A 19,449-nucleotide genomic window follows, 5' to 3' on the forward strand; every position below is an offset into this window, starting at 1 on the left:
GGCTTCTCCGCCGCCGCCGCCGCCTCCTCCTCCTCCTCGCCGCCGCCGCCGCCGCCGCAGTCGTCGACGCCGGGAGCCTCCACAGCTCCTCCCGCCCCCGCCGCCCCAGCCCGGGTCTTCAGCAGACCCGCCAGCCCCCTTCTCCTCCCAGTCCCTTGGTAAGGGAGACCCCCGCCCCAGGCTGGGTCCTAACAGGAAATAAGCTCGAGTCAGCTTCTCGCCCACGGCAAGGCTCCTGGCAGCACCGGAGCCTCTGTTTCCTGAGAGAAGCCTCGGATGAAAGCGGGGCTCCCTCCCCTCAGGCCCCCAGCCAGAGACCCAACAGACCTGAGGCGGCGGCGTCCAGCCCGGCTCGGGGCTTGTCTCTCCCCGGGGTACGAGCGGTTCACATGGCCGCGCTCCGGGCGCCAGGAGGGGAGGGGACCGCGGGGGAGGGGGTTTGGGGTCCGGGAGGGGGGAGGGGGACGCGGCTCAACCGCGGGGCCCGAGCGGAGCCAACATGGCCGGCGGGGGAGGAGTGAGCCGAAGCCGGAGGGGGCGGGGAAGCTGCGGCCGAGAGAGAGCCGCCCTCCTCGGCCTCCACCACCGGGTCCTAGTGCCCATCATCTTCCCTCCCCCACCCGGATCTGGGTCCTAGCGCCGCTTTGTCTCCTAGACTACCCGACAGCTCCCTCTGCCTAGAGTCTCATTGTGGGCGGTAGTCCTGTTTCACACTGAGCAAAATGAAAGGCGTGCCATGATCCCAAAGGTTAACCTTAAAGACTAGACCAAAATTTTAGGACCAAGGCATGTGCCATTCCCCTAACAGGGGTGGAGGTGGAGGTGAATTTTCAAGGGCAGTTATTTCCCAGGCTGGGTAGCTGAAAAGTGGAAGTGTCAAAGCGGAAAGGTTAGTCAGGAAAGTCCAGTCCTAATAAAGCGGTGGGGAAAGGCAAAAACCTGCAGCATCTGGTGCCTACTCACCTCTGTCCCGTGGGGGCAGCCTCGTTCTGCCTGGATCACCACTTTCCCAGCAACATCTGCAGGGTTCTGTGGGTCGGGAAGATTCCTGTACATAGAAAAAGGAAACTCGGCTCTGGAACCAGACAAGGAAGACCTGAACCTAGCCAAAACCTGGTCAGAGTGGCAGGAGGTGAGCCAGAAAACTGACACTGCAAATAAGATGCCCCAAATGTCCACCTATTCTATAACCCCAGTACTTTTTTTGATAGGGCCATATGACTGTGTGAAACCTGAGAACAGGAAAGAAAGAACTAGCAGGGGACTAGAGTTTGGCTCTCATCTAAAATGTCAACTGCGGGGTCCCAGGATGGAAAACAGTGTCATATGATGTTAGAATTTAGAGAATTTCTAGCTCAACCTGCTCTTATATGGCAGATGAATTAAGGCCCAGAGAGGTTAACAAACTCGTTCATGGTCAAACAGTGGATAAAATTTGATCAGAAACCAGGTTTGTAACTCAACAGACTTTGCAGGCTTCAAGATAATTCCTACTCAATGCAATGCAGTTCTACAAACAATTGCAAAATTCAGGCTGAATATTCTGGAAGAGGAACAGAGTGTGGATAATGAAACTGGCAGGTTGAAGGGTCAACAAATACCTTTCCCTCTGGGTCTGAAGAGGAAGACAATCTGAAAACTGGATGGGGACGGACGGGGCAAGGCAGGGCCAAATATATCAGTCTGGATTGGATTTCCTTACTCCACAGATGAGTGGGCTCTTCCTCAATTTTGGGAACAGACTCTACTCCCCACTACAAATGGCTCAGAGAAGCTAATAACAAATTGAGCTTTAGCAAAGCTTTAGTGTGTGGAGACTAGAAGGAAGAGGCTAAGAGGGTTAGAAGGGTTTCTCTCCTGTTCCGGAGAAAAGTAGATTACCAGGGGGAAGGAGTAGACAGGTAGAAATCAAAACCCTTCTCTCCTCCCTGACTAAATAACAGATTTATAGGTCACGACTGGAAATAAATAAATACATAAATAAAGACACTAACAGCCTGATGACCTTAAGTTCCTGAGTTAAGTGGGGGCCACAACTTAGGGGATAGGGATCCTTCCTTCTGGAGAAAAGGATCCAGCAAACATCAGCTAAGGAATTCCCCACCTTCTCCAAAATAAAAAATAATAAATAATAAAACTAGATGACGAGAGCTCAGGGATTGGAAGTGGCTTCCTAAAGAGCCGGGGCAGAGAGCTAGTATCTTTTTTTTCTATTCCCTTTTCCAGGGCAAATGAGGGAGAATCTTCCTACCTCCCGCCCCCAATCGTAGAGCCGGCCAGTCAGAGACAGGAGGCAGGGGAGGAGCCTGCGCCAGTCAGACGGGTGTAGCCACGCCCTTTCCCCCCCCACCACACACCCACACACACCCACCCGCTGGCTCCACTACGCTCCGGAAGAGCCGGTTACTCCTGTGCCCCACTGGCTGCCCCCACCCCTTCCGAGCCCCAGGCCTAGTCTCCAGGGCAACCTCTAGGACTATCCCAGCCGGGAGCTGTAGGGAAGAGGGATGTTGGATAGGAGGGCCACCTGCGATTAGAAATGAAAGTGGGGCAGGATCCGTTCTTCCCATCTGGTGCAGAAAGACTTCTACCTTTCCCTGAAGAAGACCCCCTCCTCATCCCATCTAACCAGAGATCTTCCATGTTCTTTGAGCAAGGATGAGGGGTGTCAATATGCCCAACAGCTGGGTATTTACTTCTAGTCAGAAGCCACTCCAGGCAGCAGCTGTGTTGCCCCCCCACCCCCGTCCAGACGACAGAGGGCAGGCTGACCCCGTACGTCCCCAAACATTCTTCAGCGCCATCAGATGGGGCCAATCACCCACCCCATTGCCCTTTAGGAAGCTACTAGAGAGGGGAAGAAGGGGCAAATGGTCATCTTTTCAGCAACTTGTGAGGATATCTAGGGAATACTGAGAACCTCTCTCAAGCCAGGCCGGTGGGCGGGTAATGAAGAAAATGAGAAGGGAGAAATTAGCACCTGCTCCCCCTTTCTCACCCTTCCTGTGTTCCTGCTGCACCACCCTGACTCTGGGGTCAGCTGCCACAGTGCCTGGCTTCACTCTGAAGCCAGATGGCTGGGGCTGGGAGGGGAAAGAAAGAAAGAAAGGGATAAAGAAGGGGATTCCCGTTTGTATCCCTTTACCTCCCTCTCTTCCTCCCTCTCCCCTTCCAGATACTCCTGGAATTCAACCCCAACACCATAGCCGACCACCCCTCTCCTCCACCCAGCTATCTTCCAGGCCATGGAACATGACTCAGAGTGTGAAACAAGTCCAGACACCCTGTCCCCTCATTCTGGAGTGGAGGATCCGGAGAGGGGGGAAGGATGAAAGCACAAGAAGAAAAGAGGCAGAGCTAGGGGCACAGCTGGACTTGGAGGGAGGGGGAATTCCCCAATAGAGGTGAGGTAATTATTAGTTTCCCTGCCCTCTCTGGCTGAATGGTTTATAGTATTAATATGGTCTAGTAGGGAGATAGCCCTCAACTCCCTAACCATTCCAACTTGCTCCCTTCCCTCTCCAGGTTCCTGCAAAACAGTCTCCTGCCCCTCTATATTTTGGGAAGCCTAGATTCTCCTATAACACATCAAAAGAACCATAAATCCTCCTCCTCTTCTCTCCAAGTTGGTGTGTGTCCCCTCAAAGTCACCCACAGACCTGTTTCCAACTCCCCAATGAGCTTCTCCAAGGTCATCTTAGAGGCGGGTGGAACAAGCCCACAGTTTCTTAGAGTGGGGACTCCCTTTCCATCTGAGCAAAGTTAAGATTCCCTCTCTTCTCCCACCACCCCAACACCTTTAGAAGCTTAGTTCCAGCCTCTCACCCACTATCTCCCAACAGACCCTTAAGCCAAGAATCTCGAGATTCTGGGTGTGCCCTCCTCCCCCCCCCCCCATTCCCTGACTCTGGAGTAGGAGTGTTCCTAAACCGGACCAGCCCACCCCAGGTCCAAGAAGAGGGCCTTCTCATCAAGGCTGCTTGATGGATGCTGAGGTCAGACCCCCAAACTCCAAGAGAGGTGGGGTGGGGTGAGAGCTACAGAAAAGCTTTGGATGGGGCTTAGCTGAACTTGAAGGTCTAAGCGGAGCAGGGTCGGGAAGTGACTACAGTCTATGCTAAACCTCCAACCCCTACTTACTACGGAGAAGAGAGAGGAGTGGGGTGGCGGTTATTCCCCCTCCCATTGGAGGTTAGGATGGCGTGGGAAAGCTCTGGATCCAGAGGGGAGGAGGCGAAACCCAGACCGCGGGAGATTTTTCTGGCGAGGAAGGCGCGGGGGAGGGGGAGATCCTGGGTCTAGGATAGGAGGGGTACTCGGGAGAGGTTGGCGGAGACGCGTGAGAAGCCTCCGGATTCCGGTCGCAGAGGACAGGGGAGAAATGGGCGAGTTAGATAGTGCGGGGGAGAGAGGAAGGGCAGCTCCCACAGGGGGGAGAGTCAGATCCTGAGTCTCCGGCAGCGGGGATCCCCGGGTCAGGGGACCGCAGGAGCGGCCCTACCCCGGGACTCTCGTACCGGGCGGGGGTGCCGAGCCTCACCTGGAGCTGGGCCGGGCCGCGGGCGGCGGCGGCGCAGGTGGCCCGAGCCGGGTGGCGGCGGCGTCTCCTCCCCCCCCAGTCCTGGGCCGCAGGCAGTGCGGGGTGGGGGGTAGCACTTAAAGGGGCAGGAACTACTGGAGTAGGGACAAGCGCTTGGGTAAGGCGGTCGCGAAGAATCCGCGGGGGAAGGGGGAAGCGGGTGGCGTCTCCTAGGGGCCAGAACCAGGAAGGATCCCAGATGGAGGAAGAGAAGAGATCCCAGGAAGAAGAGACAAACTTCTCTGGTTAAGAGGGGGAGGGTGGTGGGTCCGAACTGGAGGACTTGGGGAGAGCTCCGACCGCGATCTCGGGACTCCTGCAAAGATCTCCTCACAAAGGAAGGCCGGGAAGAGTCCCAAGGACGCCAGGAGGAGTGGGGGTGCCGGAGGAAGGCCGCGGCTGCTTGGGGTAAAGCACAGCGGCCCTGCTAGATGAACAGGTTCCCTGCATTTCAGCTCCACAAGGCTCCATTCCCTACAGCTGTGGAAGGGCACAGCCTCCTTCCTCCACTACCCAAGTTTAAAAGCCTCTGGAATCAGGAAGCCATGAGGGCAAAGACCTCCTAGGCCTTTCAACCTCAATCCCGCCTCTCAGTGTTAGTGACTGGAGCTGGGGCGTGGGGGAGGGGGGTCGCCGCCAAGAGCAACCCTAGTGGGACTGCTGTGGGACCGTGAGAATCGGCTTTACTTCAGTTTTCCCCCAACCACTACCAGCCTTGCAGCAACCTCTGGGGCAACAGGAAGCAGCTGCTCAGTGCAGCCCCGACCTGGTGGTGGGTCGCGGTGGGGGAGGAGAGAAGACAGGGACTTAAAAGGCCTGGGAGAAAATAAGGGGAGGAAAGGCACCTTAGAAATCCTCCAACGCAACAAAAAGTAGATTTACTTTTTGGGGGGGAGGCCAGCAGTGAATATTGTAAGATATTACTTGAATCTTAGCAGCTTAAACGGGGAGGAGCAAGGGGCTGGGGCGTTGGGTGGGACGGTGAGGTGGGGGAGCCCCCCCCCCCTCCAAGGTGCAGAGTCTCAGGTTCTTCCTGGGAACGGGCGCTAGTCAGTGCTCTCGATCCCTTGGTCCGCAAACTCACCACCTGAGCCCTGTGCCCCGATGGTCCCGTTTCCCCTCCCTCACCCCCCAAAAGAGCAAAGGTTAGGCCCCACCCCTGCTGAGTCAGCCGGGGAGGGAGGTAGACATCCTTCAGGCCTTCCCCGGGGGCTGGTCCTCATACTTACCCATGTCCAGCTGGCAGGGCTCCAAAGCTGGGACCACCCAGCTCCTCACTGTCCTTGGTTCCCCCTTCACGTGAAGGCTGGTGTTAGATCCTCCTAAACTGTGAGCTGGGAACTAGCACGAATCAAAAAGCCAATGTATGCTTCCTGCGAACCACAGCCTGAACTGCTGTAGGGTGATGTCCCTGTGTGACAGACTGGGGTGGGGAGGGAGGAGAGAAGGGCGGGGCTTTCTCTGGGTGGAGAGGGAGGAGGAGGCGAGGACAGGGCAGAACCAGGAGAAATATGGAGGAAGGTTAGATCTGTGTTGACACTCCAGAGGCGTGGTGGAAGAGAGTGGTAAAGGGGGAAGGAAATAAATAGTTGCAGCTAGTGAGAGGGAGAAGATTCTCGATGAATGCTGAGACACGTAAACGTGTGGGGGAGGGGATGGAAGGATACAAACGACCTTAAGGATCAGTTACCAGGTCTGCATCTGGGTAACATGGGAAAACAAAGCAGAAAGGGCTGACCCCTATATCCTGGGGCTTTTCTGCACCAGCTTCTTACCCACTGGAGTCAGGACCTAGAGGAAATGCCCCCACCCCCATAACTCAGCATTTCCCCAAATCCAGGCTTTTCTGGGAGCAAAAGACCAGGCACAGTCGGCTCAGGGGCTCCACCTTCTGTCCAGATCATGACACAGGAGAGACTAGTGCCAAGGACGTCAGAGGCAGATGGGAGGAAACTTACAGGCCCCTGCTCCACCCCTGGCACCTCTCCCAAGGCCCCTCCCCAACCTTCAGCCCCCAGGGGCCTCTGAATTGGGATCTCAGTTTGTCCCCGCCCTGCTTCGACCCAACTTGAATGCCTCAGGGGTGGAGCCTATAGATGCAGGCTCCTCCTCAGGACAAAAGCCCCAGCTGGTTTGTAAACAGTCATTAGCTAAGAACCACATCCCAGCAAATGGCCTTTATGGATTTCAAAATGGTGAGATCAGAGTTCTTGCAGCCTCCAGTCCTACCACCAGAGGGCAGTAGGAGATGGTCCCTAAGCTCTGGAAAGACCACGTTAATAGGGAACCAAAAGGACTTTGCACTGTAATACGCATTTGTTTCACACTGAAAGGAGTGTACTTCTGAGTACTCCTAACCCTGAACTTCTGTGGCTAAAGGAAGGGGAAATTCTCTAGCTCCATTTAGTTCAAAAGCCCAACCCCACAAACCCTGGAAATTGCTTTTCCTTGTAAGAGTCAATCTCTCCAGCTTTCCTAAAGGATCTTAGCAGAGGTCAGGATAGGCCTCATGGTTATTTATACCATGCACTGCAAGGATTCACAGCTCTAAGCTTGCAGAAAAATGACAACCAGCGGACAGTAGTCAAGAGACACTTTCTGAAAAAAGGTGGGGGAGGTGGGCATGGAGAAAAAAAGGCAAGCCTAGGTTAAGACAGAGGGGTGGGCCTTTTGACTACATTTTTGCAGGTTATTAATCCTTTGGAAGCAGCATCATTTCCTAAAAATCAGATTCATTCAATTCACTGACCCCTGCTTTGTCTTAGAATAGCAATTCTCAGAATGTAGACCCATTTTTGCCCAATGTTTCTGAAAATATCCCTGTTGCTTTTTAACCAATCAGGAATAAACTATATAGAATATTCAAGAGGCAAACAATCTGCCTCAACAAATAAAAAGGCCAAAGCTGAGGCCCTACTATTGAAATCATATCAACAGGGAACCCCTCGTAAGACCCACAGTTGTCCATCCAGACAATGGCTTTTCATTTTTGATGACCCCATTCAAACATCTGTGGCCTACTTTGTACTATTTCTTATGGCCACTCTAAAATTCAGTTTTTGCTGTGTTGTCAGGACCAAGAAAAATAGACCAGTTCTGAGGGGTGTACGTTTTATTGGAAACCTTAAATACTCTTCAGACAGAACACAACGTCTTCAAACAAGGCTCTCGTGTGGCCTACAGAGCAAACCGAGATTTCTGCATTAGGGGCAAGGAGAAGCAAAGCACAGAGGACCACCAGTGCTTAGTTTGCCAAAAGGACCTCATGAATGCTCTTCAGCCAGCTTATCAGCTTTTGCCACAGCTTCTTCAATGGGTCCCACCATATAGAAGGCCTGTTCCGGGAGATGGTCATATTCACCTATATGGGGAAAAAAAAATCCAGTGGTTTTAAGGGGAAAGATACACTTTTTACAGTATATACATACTTCACCCCCTGGGGCCACCAGTCAGAATGTGATCAATTTGTCATCCAAGAAATCTTAACATACTTCCGTTACAAATCCAATTTACAAGACATGATACAGTATGGATCAAGAACAAATGGTCCCAGCCACATAACCTGGATTCAAATTATTTGCTCTCTACTTTGGCTGGGTATCAGGACCAGTTATTTTAAACTATTCTGTGCTTCAAGATTCCTGATTTGTAAAAACAGGGTAATAATGCCTTCCTTATAAGGACCTGTATTTCACTTAGAAGAGTAGCTAAGACTGAAAACACTCAGTAAATGTGAATGACAACAACCAAGTAACCCAAGTTTCACTCTCAGAAGTAAATAGAGTATTTCCAAAAAACACTGATGGGAAATAGCTTATTTTTAAAAACTATCTATTAGGCACAATATACTTATATATTGCTTGATGGGTGCTGGAATGGGAATTTAGAACAATGAGCGTTCCAGAGATTTCAGCTTCTTTGCCATTTTACGTTCAGCTTTATTCCCAAAAATCTCACCTGCCAAAATCTGCTGGAATCCTTTGATGGTCTCCTTCAGAGGCACCAGCTTCCCCATATGACCTGTGAAAACCTCAGCTACCTGGAATGGCTGAGACAAGAAACGCTGTATTTTCCGTGCACGGGACACAGTCAACTTGTCTTCCTCAGAAAGTTCATCCATACCCAGGATGGCAATGATGTCCTGGAGAGATTTATAGTCCTATAAGAAGACAAGAGAGGCCTGAATCTAATTTTTCTTTCTTTTTTTAAGTAGGCTCCATGCCCAATGTGGGGCTTGATCTCACAATCCTGGTTATCAAAAATTGGATGCTCTACTGACTGAGCCAGCCAGGTACCCCAATAGTCACATTTTTAAGAATCTGGACAGACACCTACAGATTAATACCATGTTGTATTCACACCAACCTTTGTACAAACCATTTTAGCACCTTACTTCACTTTATAAGGAAAACAAGTTAGTGGTGAAGTTACCGTTGGGATCATGAGGGACCCTGGCTAAGATCAGGGTCTTATCCTACCAACTTCTTGTCTGGTGCCATTAGAAAAAAATAAGATTCCAAATCTAAATACCTGGAAACCCTAGAGACCTCATTCACACTCCCTAATAGAATCTGCCAATCTTGGGGCACCTGGGTGGCTCAGTCAGTTGGGTGTCTGTCTTTGGCTTGGCTCATGATCCCAGGGTCCTGGGACTGAGCCCAGCGTCAGGCTCCCTGCTCATCAGGGAGTGTTTCTCCCTCCCCCTCATGCGCATTCTCTCTCAAATAAAAAATTAATCTTAAAAAAGAAAAAAAACACCTGCTTATCTCATCTTTCCTTACTCTAAAGCAAATTACATACGTCACTGGGAAAGATTTGGTATTAATATAGTCCCCCAAAACCCACTGTATGACTTTATGGCCACCGATCTCACCTACAATACTCACCTGTAAGATCTTTTGTACCCCACGAGCAACATCGTAATGCTCACTTCCAACAATGTTGGGATCCATGATTCGAGAGGTGGAATCCAGAGGATCTACAGCTGGATAGATGCCCAACTCAGCAATAGCACGGGATAGCACAGTGGTAGCATCCAAATGGGCAAAGGTAGTGGCAGGGGCAGGGTCAGTCAAGTCATCAGCAGGCACATAGATAGCCTAATGTGAATGAAGAACCCATAAGAAGCAGCAGGAAGCCAACTAATTTAAGCCACCCCCCCTTTTCTGACCTCTCTTCATCATCTCATTCCATCTTAGCATTTAAGAATCCACCTCAAGGGGCACCTGGGTGGCTCAGTGGATTAAGCCGCTGCCTTCGGCTCAGGTCATGATCTCAGGGTCCTGGGATTGAGCCCCGCATCCGCCTCAGCATCCCTGCTGAGCGGAGAGCCTGCTTCCCCCCCTCTCTCTGCCTACTTGTGATCTCTCTGTCAAATAAATAAATAAAATCTTAAAAAAAAAAAAAAAAAAAAAAAAGAATCCACCTCAAAAAAGCCTTCTTACTACCCCTACTAGTAGAGTGAGCTTATAGATGATCTGGTCCCTCCAAGCTGTGATAAAAAAGTTTTCACTGTCATTCCTTTTGTTCTTCATCCTACATTTTATTTTTTTTTTTTTTTAAAGATTTATTTATTTATTTGACAGACAGAAATCACAAGGAGGCAGAGAGGCAGGCAGAGAGAGAGAGGAGGAAGCAGGCTCCCTGCTGAGCAGAGAGCCCGATGCGAGGCTCGATCCCAGGACCCTGGGATCATGACCTGAGCCGAAGGCAGAGGTTTTAACCCACTGAGCCACCCAGGTGCCCCTTCATCCTACATTTTAACTATTGTAGTGATACCCACACTTTCAGTTAAAAACAAAAGACCTTGCATGACTACAATGGTTCACTAGATTCACTGAAAAGTTACAACTATTTAGACACTCAAGATAATTTTACTATGTGTGTATATTTATGTGTGTGTATATAAAAAATATATATATTTATGTATTTAATGTGTTTCCACGCAGCTTCAGACTCTGTAAGCTGGAAACCACTACTTTTGTGACCTATGTTCACATGTATGCCTTCCTACTTTAAGTGATCATTTTTTCACATTTTAGGGTCTCTATAACATGCACATAGAATTTTACACATGATTTCAGAGAGCTCATTAATCTGGTAAAAAATCTCGAGACATAAGTAACTTCTCTGTATATACCTTTATACAGATTAGACCTTCATCCACTTAACTGTTCTTACCTGTACAGAGGTAATAGATCCCTTCTTGGTGGTGGTGATTCTTTCCTGCATGGTACCCATATCAGTGGCCAGGGTAGGCTGATAGCCCACAGCAGAAGGGATTCTGCCCAATAAAGCAGACACCTTAAAAAAGAGAGAGAAAGAATAACAACAAAGGTGTTAGGTGTCTCCAACTTCAGCCTCATGTGCACCACCCCATAGAAAGGGTAAATGAAAACAGGTACTCTCAAGCCTTCTCTCTTACCTCAGAGCCAGCCTGGGTGAAGCGGAAGATGTTATCAATAAAGAGCAGCACGTCTTGACCCTCTTGGTCTCTGAAGTATTCAGCAACGGTCAGTCCCGTCAGAGCCACCCGGGCGCGAGCACCAGGTGGCTCATTCATTTGACCATACACCAGAGCTACCTAAGTAATCATACACAATCAGAAAACCCGGCAGAGGAAGCCATATACCCAAGGTCCCCAAATCAGAGAAATCTACCCAAGAAACCTTCCTCAGAAATCATCAAGATTTTGGTTACCGCATGTCTTTTCCCTTTTAGAGATATAGTTCAAAATAAACAATTTCCTATCCTATTAAGGCAAAATTCCCAAAACAGGAAAGAAATAAAACTAAGTGAAAAGCACAAAATAGCACAATATATGTTGAGACATATAATTACCTCCAACTCCCAAAATTAACTTTTAAATGGTGGGACTACCTCTTAAAAACAAAGTCTGGAAACGGAATGTAATGTTAAAGAAGAAAGAAAATATGCCTTAGTGTATTACAAGTTGCAGGGAAAACACTAACAGGAATTTCCTTCGTAGGCCCAAGGACACATGAAATGAAAATGTAACACATGGCTTCAACTAGTAATGCAGTCAACTAAAATGGTTTCCTGGCACTACTACTATGTAGACATAAATCAGCTCACTACTTACCTTGGAGGTAGCATCTTTTAAGTTGATAACACCAGACTCAATCATTTCATGGTATAAGTCATTGCCCTCACGGGTCCTCTCACCAACACCAGCAAACACAGAGTAACCACCATGGGCTTTGGCGACATTATTGATTAACTCCATGATCAGTACTGTCTTGCCAACTCCAGCACCACCAAAAAGCCCTGGAATAGGTTGAAAAGAAGTAATATTTAAGAGTTCTGTGTTCCCAAATAAGAAAATTTACAGGAAAAAAAAAATTACACCGGATTTCTATCTTTTCCCTTCTCAGGAATGGCATCTGGCTTCAGCAAAGTCAGAAGAACGAAAGTCAGAAGCAACTCATCAGCGAAGGATAGATCCCAGTACCGACTCATTACATGGCTAAGATTTTTCTTCCCACATTAGGTTTGGAAAATATGTACCACCAGTAACGTACCAATTTTGCCACCCTTGGCATATGGAGCCAGCAGATCCACAACCTTGATACCAGTAACCAGAATTTCCTGCTCAACACTCATCTCCATGAACTCAGGAGCCTCAGCATGAATAGGTGCAAATCTGTAGAGGCAGGAAGAGAGGATCTTGTTGAAAGGTTCCTCTCAGTTCTCAAGTCTAACCCTTTACTCATAATCTCATCTCTTATGTAACACTCCACACACACTGGCATCTAGCACCTCACCTGACATTCTGCAATAAAGGGGATTCCACTTCCATCATCTCAGGAAACAATAATCTCAATCCCTAACACCTTTGTCACAAAGACTTTCCTTTTACTATGCCCTACCCTACCAGCACTTCTTCATATATCCATAGGTAATACAGTCCTGACAGCTTTGGAAACCCCACAACCAAAGCCACTGGTATGAAAACTCAAATAATCAACTTGAGTCCTAAGTAGCAGGTTTTTTTTTTTTTAACATCAAAACTTCTGCATCCTTAATTTTCTTCAGAAACTACATTTGTGGTTTTAATAACAATATTATCAGCATTTTGAGCATTCTCTGCAGGAAGATTTTGCAATACTAGAAGGTGTTGCCTTAACGTACAAAACTAGAAGAGGGGCCCTTGGCTGGCTCAGTCAGTAGAGCATGTGACCTCTGAGTTCAAGCACCAGGTCTGGTGCAGAGCTTACTTAAAAAACAAAAAACAACAACAACAAAATAATTGAAGAAAAAAAAAAAACTGCAGAAAAAGCAGCTCCTTCGCATGTAGATGCAGCAAAAGGGATACTTACTGTTTGGTTTTGATGGGACCTCTCTCATCAATAGGTTCTCCAATGACGTTCATGATTCTGCCCAAGGTCTCAGGACCAACAGGAATTTTAATTGGTGCACCAGAATCCAGGACTTTCTGGCCTCTAACCAAGCCTTCTGTACCATCCATGGCAATAGTCCTTACTGTACTCTCACCTGTTGAAGGGATTGCAGAGTTATGCAGGACAAGTAGGCTTCACCTTTCATGTTCAGCTAGCACAAAAGACCTAAGGTCAACCAAGACTCCTTCTCAGTACCTAAAATGTGGCTTCATTCAGCACACTCAGAAGAACGAAAGTCATCTTGATAAAATCATCACAGAAGGCAGACTGAAATGAGGGTTACTTGGACTAAACAAGCTCTACTATTCTTAACAAAATCTACTTACCCAAATGCTGGGCCACCTCCAAAACCAGCCTGGTCTCCCGGCCTTGCACTTCCAGGGCATTTAGGATGGGTGGTAGTCCCTCATCAAACTGGACATCCACCACTGCACCGATGACCGCCACGATGCGCCCGGTGGCAGCGCCTGCTTTCGGCGAAGGAGATGTTTGGGCAGCATAGTCTCTAGCTAACAGACAAAAGATATTGGAAGAAATGGGGTCAGGTCAATTAATGGTCATGGGAAGCCCCGTCTTAACCCACAAGAACTGGTAAACATGGCCTACGACCGGCATTCTCACGCTTTTAATAAAGACGAGCCCGGAGGGAGGGCCGCGCAGGAACCGAGAAAGCACCTACACGATCTTCCCCATGCCCCAAACCCCATTATTCGAGAGCTCCGTGCCTCCATTTGAGGGAATATCAATGCACCTGCCCGCACTTTTCCGTCACAGAGAGCCCCTTTTCCAAAATGAGATAAATTAGATCGAAGAAAGCTCCCATAGGCGACCTACTCTTGTTCTCCCGCCGTTAGAGGGCAGGGCGCTAGCTCTGACGTCCTTCTAACAGGAGAAATACCTTAGGCCCGAATGACAATCGGCCTCCGGCTCAAGGTCATTGCGTGGCAGAAACAAACCCGACTCCCAGAGGAAGGCACTTACCAGACTGGAGCGCTGCCGGGGTGGCTCGCAGTAAGACCTGGGCTTGCGGTAGCGGTGCTGAAGAGCCGAGTCCCCTCAAGGCCCCGGAGGCCGAGGTAGCGGCCACACGACCCACAAGACCCAACATGGCGGAGCCCGGGTGGAGACTGAGCGCTGCGGCAGTCCGGGTCACCAGCTCCCCCGCCGTTGGGGCGAGGCCTACTCTGCAGTAACCAAGTCCATTGGATGAATTTGCTGAATATCACTTTCAGTGCTGCTCCTATAGGTTAATAATTGCTGATCTTTTCAACCATTGGCTAAAGTTGGTGCCAATCTGAATTCCTTTTTTTTTATTGGACATTTTCAGGTTAGGTGCAACCCTTAGAGCCTCGAAACATAATTGGACAACAAGGATGTCCGTTGGAGAGAGTACTTGGCGGAACTACGTTTCGAAAAGGGCCGAGTTCCTGTTGTGAAGCATGCGGGCGGTCTTTGGCCGTCCTTGGGCTCTCACTTTAGATAAGACCTTGGGCTCAGTGACGGTTTCGGGGGTGGGGGTTAGGGCAGTAGTGGAGTCGGGAAGCACCACTGGCGGTGACCTTGGAAAAGTCAGGAGTCTTTAGATTCAAAACACGGTTATTCTTTCGCAGTAGTGGAATTGGAAGCTTCCAGGCAGTATTGGAGGTCAGGAATGCGGACACTCTATGTCACTTAAAACTGTACAACGTAGGAAGCTAATGTAACCCAGTCACTTAACAGATGTGTGCTGGGCATTGAGAAAACAAAGATAATTAAGACTTAGGACCTCCTGTGTGTGTGTGTGTGTGTGTGTGTGTGTGTGTGTGTGTGTGTATATATAATTTTAAGATTTATTTATTTGACAGAAATCACAAGGAGGCAGAGAGAGAGGAAGGGAAGCAGGCTCCCAGCTAAGCAGAGAGCCCAATGCGGGGCTCGATCCCAGGATCCCAGGACTCTGGGATCATGACCTGAGATGAAGGCAGAGGCTTTAACCCACTGAGCCACCCAGGCGCCCCAGGACCTCCTGTATTTTAAATTTTTTTTTTTTTTAAGTTAAAAAACATGAAGCTTGAACTCATGACCTTGAGGTCAGGAGTCGGTTGATCTACCGACTGAGCCACCCAGGACCCTCCCTCTTAAAGACACAAAACAGTGCAGTGAAGTGTGATGGGTCCTGATTAATACAGGATACATTGGGTACAGGAAGGAGGAGGGGATAAACTTGAGTCACCTAGAGATGTAGGAGAATTGTCTCAAAGTGACAGAGATGGATATACCTGTTGTGAAACTGAGTAATTCCTAGGCTACAGTAGAAAGACTATTCCAAGCCCACGTTTGCATGAAATGGTATGCTCCTTTTGTTTAATTGCAGGTGAGGAAGGTTGGAGGTGAAGGAAAAAAGAAAGGGTGGTAAAGAGATTAGCAAAAGCCAGATCTCAGGGCTTTGGATGGAAGTGGAGACTCAGCTGAGGTAGGTGTGTGGAAACGTTCCTTGAGTATGGAAAATCAGAAAGACCATTGATTTTATTCAAAGCTATCTGGGAGTGGGTTGGAGAGACCCTTAATCTACTAGAACAAACATGGCTATATAGAGTTCATCATGGCACTACCTCCCCAGACTTCCTCCCACCAGCTCCCATAGGTTCTCATCTTTCTGCATGCCAAAAAGTTTTGTTTGGCATGTAGAGCTATCAAAAAATTAAAGGAGAAAATAGGAAGAGAATGTTAAGTTTGGGGTGCCTATGGTAACCTTGCCTAAAATTAGAGGGAAAGAATATAAGAAAACAGCAACATGTATGGAGCAGGTAGAGAAAAATGAAACAGCAAAGGAAGCAACAGAAAAGGAAGACCAGAGACCATAATGTGAAGAATCGGGAAAGAGAGGGGCACCTGGGTGGCTCAGTCAGTTAAGCAGCCCACTCTTGATTTCAGCTCAGGCATGATCTCAGGATCCTGGGATCAAGCCCCGCCATTGGATCTGTGCTCAGCCAGGGAGTCTGCTTGTGGATTCTCTCCTTCTCCCTCTGTCCCTCCCCCTGCTCAAGCTTGCTCTATCTCTAAAATGGAAAACAAACAAACAAAAAACCTTAAAAAAAGGCGGGGGGCGGCGGGGAGATGCACCTGGGTGGCGCTTTTGGTTGGGCATCTGACTCTTGATTTCTGCTCAGGTCCTGGTCTCAGTCTTGAGACCAAGCCCCACGTCAGGTTCTGCACTCAGAAAGGAGTCAGCTGGAGATTCCTGGTATCCCTCTTCCCCTGTCCCCCGCTTTTTCTCTAACGAATAAATCTTAAAAAAATAATCAGGAAATAAAAAAAAAAATCAGGAAAGAGAATGTTGAGAAAGTGGTCAATAGCATCAATCACAATAAATATCCAATAAAATAAGGACTGAAAAGAACCAATTAGTAATGTTTGGCAACTAGGAATTCATCCCTTGGCAAAGGCGGATCAAAGATAATTTCAGTGGGCTGCATCATAAGACATGATACACATTTTTTTTTTAATTTATTTATTTATTTGACAGAGATCACAAGTAGGCAGAGAGGCAGGCAGAGAGAGAGGAGGAAGCAGGCTCCCGGCTGAGCAGAGAGCGTGACGCGGGGCTCAATCCCAGGACCCTGGGACCATGACCTGAGCAGAAGGCAGAGGCCCCAACCCACTGAGCCACCCAGGCGCCCCTCACATTTTTGATTTATGATCCATGCACTTTCCATTACGCTGGGCAGCATCCCAGTTAATAGGGTCCTATATATATATATATATTTTTTTTTTAAAGATTTTATTTATTTATTTGACAGAGATCACAAGTAGGCAGAGAAGCAGGCAGAGAGAGAGAGGAGGAAGCAGGCTCCCTGCTAAGCAGAGAGCCCGATGCGGGGCTCGATCCCAGGACCCTGGGATCATGACCTGAGCAGAAGGCAGAGGCTTTAACCCACTGAGCCACCCAGGCGCCTCGGATCCTATATATTTTATTAGCCTCCCTCAATTGTTAGAGTTGAAATTTCTGTAAATAGGCCAAGATAGCCCTCAGAGTACTGTCACTGGAGCCAGACTGTCTAGGTTAAAATCATTTTTGCTACTTACTAGATGTCATCGGGAAGTTAAATTCTCTGAGCATTACTTTCCTCATCTATAAAAGAGGTAGTAAAATGGGAATAATCTCATAGGATTGTTTTGAGACTTAAAATTAATAATAATGAAAGAAGTATTTAGAACAATCCCTGGCACATTATTAGTACTGTATTTGTGTTAGCTAGTAATTTTACTTGCTGTTGACTTAGTGTTAAGATCCTTTCATTTTGCATCACCAACTTTGGTCTTTGCCAAAATTTTATTAACCATCGGTACATTTAACTAAACCCAGGTGTCAAAGATTTTCCCAAGTTTCCAGATTACTTAAAGCTCATTACCTTTTAAAATGTATCACAAATTTCTTTGTCCTCTTAGCAGATTATCAAGTAATTTAACTTTTTCTTGGACATTTGGGTTATCATTAAATATCTTTGAATCACATTCCAATTCTAAATAGTTTCAGTGTTAAGGCAGATGAGCTGTTTCCCCACTATGCTCAATTTTATTTTTGCTGTCAATGATTACCCTCACAAGTTTATGTCCTGTTGTGAAACTAGAGAATCTGCTAAATTTGTAAATCATACTAAAATAAATGTAAATGAACTTGATTAGCTTGGAATGAAATAAGCCTTTCTGAACAGTGTCATCTATTTTAGAGTTCTGATATGTTTTGGTCCTATTTCATGTTTCTTGATTCCCAGATAGACTAAGGTAAATATTTTATGTGAAGTACAAGCTACTTTTTATGGGACGGTAGGAGCCACAAAGACCTAATCTGGCTTCTTACCTGAAATTAATTCCAAATGATTGCATAATTTATGACTGAAAACCTTACTCATTTTAAAGTCAAAACTGCATTTTCCAACAATTGCTTTCCACAATGGCCATGCCCACATTCTTCCAGTACTCTGGTGTTGACTATGTCTTTGTCTCTACATTTCTTATCATTTGGTGTTATTCCAGATTCATGAAAACAATCCATTCATTACTGTAGTTTCAGAATTCTTTAGCTTCTTAATTCCACTTAGTTTTACATTCACATTTCACTTAAGAATCTTAACTCCTACCAGTGAGCTCGGGGTGTCGCAGAGAAGGGTGGAAGTTCTCATGTCTGTTAGCTACCCATAAGAATGCTGTTTGATGCAGTTTTGTGTCCTGTGCTTGGATGCTTTTTATAAGAGTTGTCAATGTTGGAAATTCTTAAATAAAACTGATTTAAATAAAAAAAAAAAAAAAAAAGAATCTTAACTCCTCAGTCATCCCCAAATTTCATTCCCAAATCGCAAACCTTACAAAGTTCTGGCTCAGAAATCCAATCTTCTCTTGTAAGACCACAATTTTGGTTTTTGTTTCTTTACACACGAATATACATTCTAGATACACAGGATAAAAATAAATCCTTTCATCAGTATCACTAACCCAAAGACTCACTCCTCCTTCCCAGAAATAACCACCGAAAGTTCTCTTTATACCCCATTCACTTTCTATCCATTCCATATACAGAGAACATAGATATGCCTCTGGAACTTTTTTAAACCTCAGTGGAAGCACACTTCCACTAAAAAAGTTTTCTTTTTTCAAATTTTTTTTTTTTAGTAATCTCTACATCTAACATGGGGCTCAAATTTACAACCCCAAGATTGAGCCACATGCTCTACTGACTGAACCAGCCAGGTGCCCCAATACATTTACATTATTGATCATAACTATACATTATGCTTAAGAATGTGTAATTTAGGGGTGCCTGGGTGGCTCAGTGGGTTCAGGCCTCTGCCTTTGGCTTGGGTCATGATCTCAGGGTCCTGGGATCGAGCCCCACATCGGGCTCTCTGCTCAGCGGAGAGACTGCTTCCCTTCCTCTCTCTCTGCCTGCCTCTCTGCCTACTTGTGATCTCTGCCAAATGAATAAATAAAATATTTTTTAAAAAATGTGTAATTTAGGGGCACCTGGGTGGCTCAGTGGGTTAAAGCCTCTGCCTTCGGCTCAGGTCATGATCCCAGGGTCCTGGGATCGAGCCCCACATCAGGCTCTCAGCTTGGTGGGGAGGCTGCTTCCCTTCCTCTCTCTCTCTGCCTGCCTCTCTACCTACTTGTGATCTCTGTCAAATAATTAAAAAAAAAAAGAATGTGTGTTTTATTTAACCCCATTAATGTTCATTTGGATTGTTTCAAATGGCTGTTCTTGCAACAATGGATAAAAAAAATCTTGTACACATATTTGTGTACACTAATGATTCTTCATAGATTCCAAGTAATGTTGGCTTAAATTATTTCATTTAAACGAGATTCTGCTAAATGGTCTTCTAAAACCATCTTGCTGATTTACCAGGTTCCAGAATCCTTCCAAAATTTTAAAAAATGTGGCTAATATTAACGAAATTACTTCACTGAATGAAT

At 47.2% G+C, this 19,449-nt stretch overlaps 2 protein-coding genes and 2 non-coding genes across 8 annotated transcripts in view; all 4 read right to left on the reverse strand.

Moving 5' to 3' along the window:
* The window catches only part of BAZ2A (bromodomain adjacent to zinc finger domain 2A), a 32,373-nt gene extending 26,372 nt beyond the window's left edge, over positions 1 to 6,001 (reverse strand). For 2 of the 5 annotated variants that reach the window (XM_032874496.1, XM_032874494.1), the window contains exons 1-2: positions 5,809 to 6,000; positions 964 to 1,048 (exon numbers count right to left, since the gene is read on the reverse strand). The gene's annotated coding sequence lies outside the window, so the exon portion shown is untranslated. Of the gene's footprint in view, positions 1 to 327; positions 485 to 963; positions 1,049 to 5,808 lie in introns of those variants that run through there. The other 3 variants (XM_032874497.1, XM_032874498.1, XM_032874495.1) reach the window with 3 other exon arrangements.
* Positions 6,002 to 7,673: 1,672 nt separating this feature from the next.
* Positions 7,674 to 14,146, reverse strand: ATP5F1B (ATP synthase F1 subunit beta). Its single transcript, XM_032874499.1, has 10 exons — positions 13,981 to 14,146; positions 13,326 to 13,508; positions 12,919 to 13,093; positions 12,121 to 12,242; positions 11,682 to 11,866; positions 11,004 to 11,162; positions 10,760 to 10,882; positions 9,466 to 9,678; positions 8,537 to 8,738; positions 7,674 to 7,940 (listed from the first exon to the last, which is right to left on the reverse strand). Exons 1-10 carry the CDS (start codon positions 14,105 to 14,107, stop codon positions 7,843 to 7,845), a joined length of 1,587 nt encoding a protein of 528 aa, XP_032730390.1. The 5' UTR covers positions 14,108 to 14,146; the 3' UTR covers positions 7,674 to 7,842.
* On the reverse strand, positions 11,965 to 12,036 carry LOC116877853. The gene has a single exon (XR_004384725.1). It is a non-coding gene; the product is annotated as a small nucleolar RNA SNORD59 (small nucleolar RNA).
* Positions 13,183 to 13,262, reverse strand: LOC116877854. The gene has a single exon (XR_004384726.1). It is a non-coding gene; the product is annotated as a small nucleolar RNA SNORD59 (small nucleolar RNA).
* Positions 14,147 to 19,449: the final 5,303 nt, after the last annotated feature.

The sequence above is a fragment of the Lontra canadensis genome, unplaced genomic scaffold (genome assembly GCF_010015895.1).
Source record: "Lontra canadensis isolate GAN:19392208 unplaced genomic scaffold, GSC_riverotter_1.0 scaffold53, whole genome shotgun sequence".
NCBI classification, from domain to species: Eukaryota; Metazoa; Chordata; class Mammalia; order Carnivora; family Mustelidae; genus Lontra; species Lontra canadensis.

Excerpts from the sequence above, each read along its gene's own strand:
- ATP5F1B (XM_032874499.1), bottom strand. The coding sequence starts at position 14,107 with ATGTTGGGTCTTGTGGGTCGTGTGGCCGCTACCTCGGCCTCCGGGGCC. Across the intron at positions 11,867-12,120 it reads TGCCAAGGGTGGCAAAATTG|GGCTTTTTGGTGGTGCTGGA; the intron begins GTACGTTACTGG and ends AACCTATTCCAG. Across the intron at positions 7,941-8,536 it reads ATTCCAGCAGATTTTGGCAG|GTGAATATGACCATCTCCCG; the intron begins GTGAGATTTTTG and ends TTCCCCATATAG.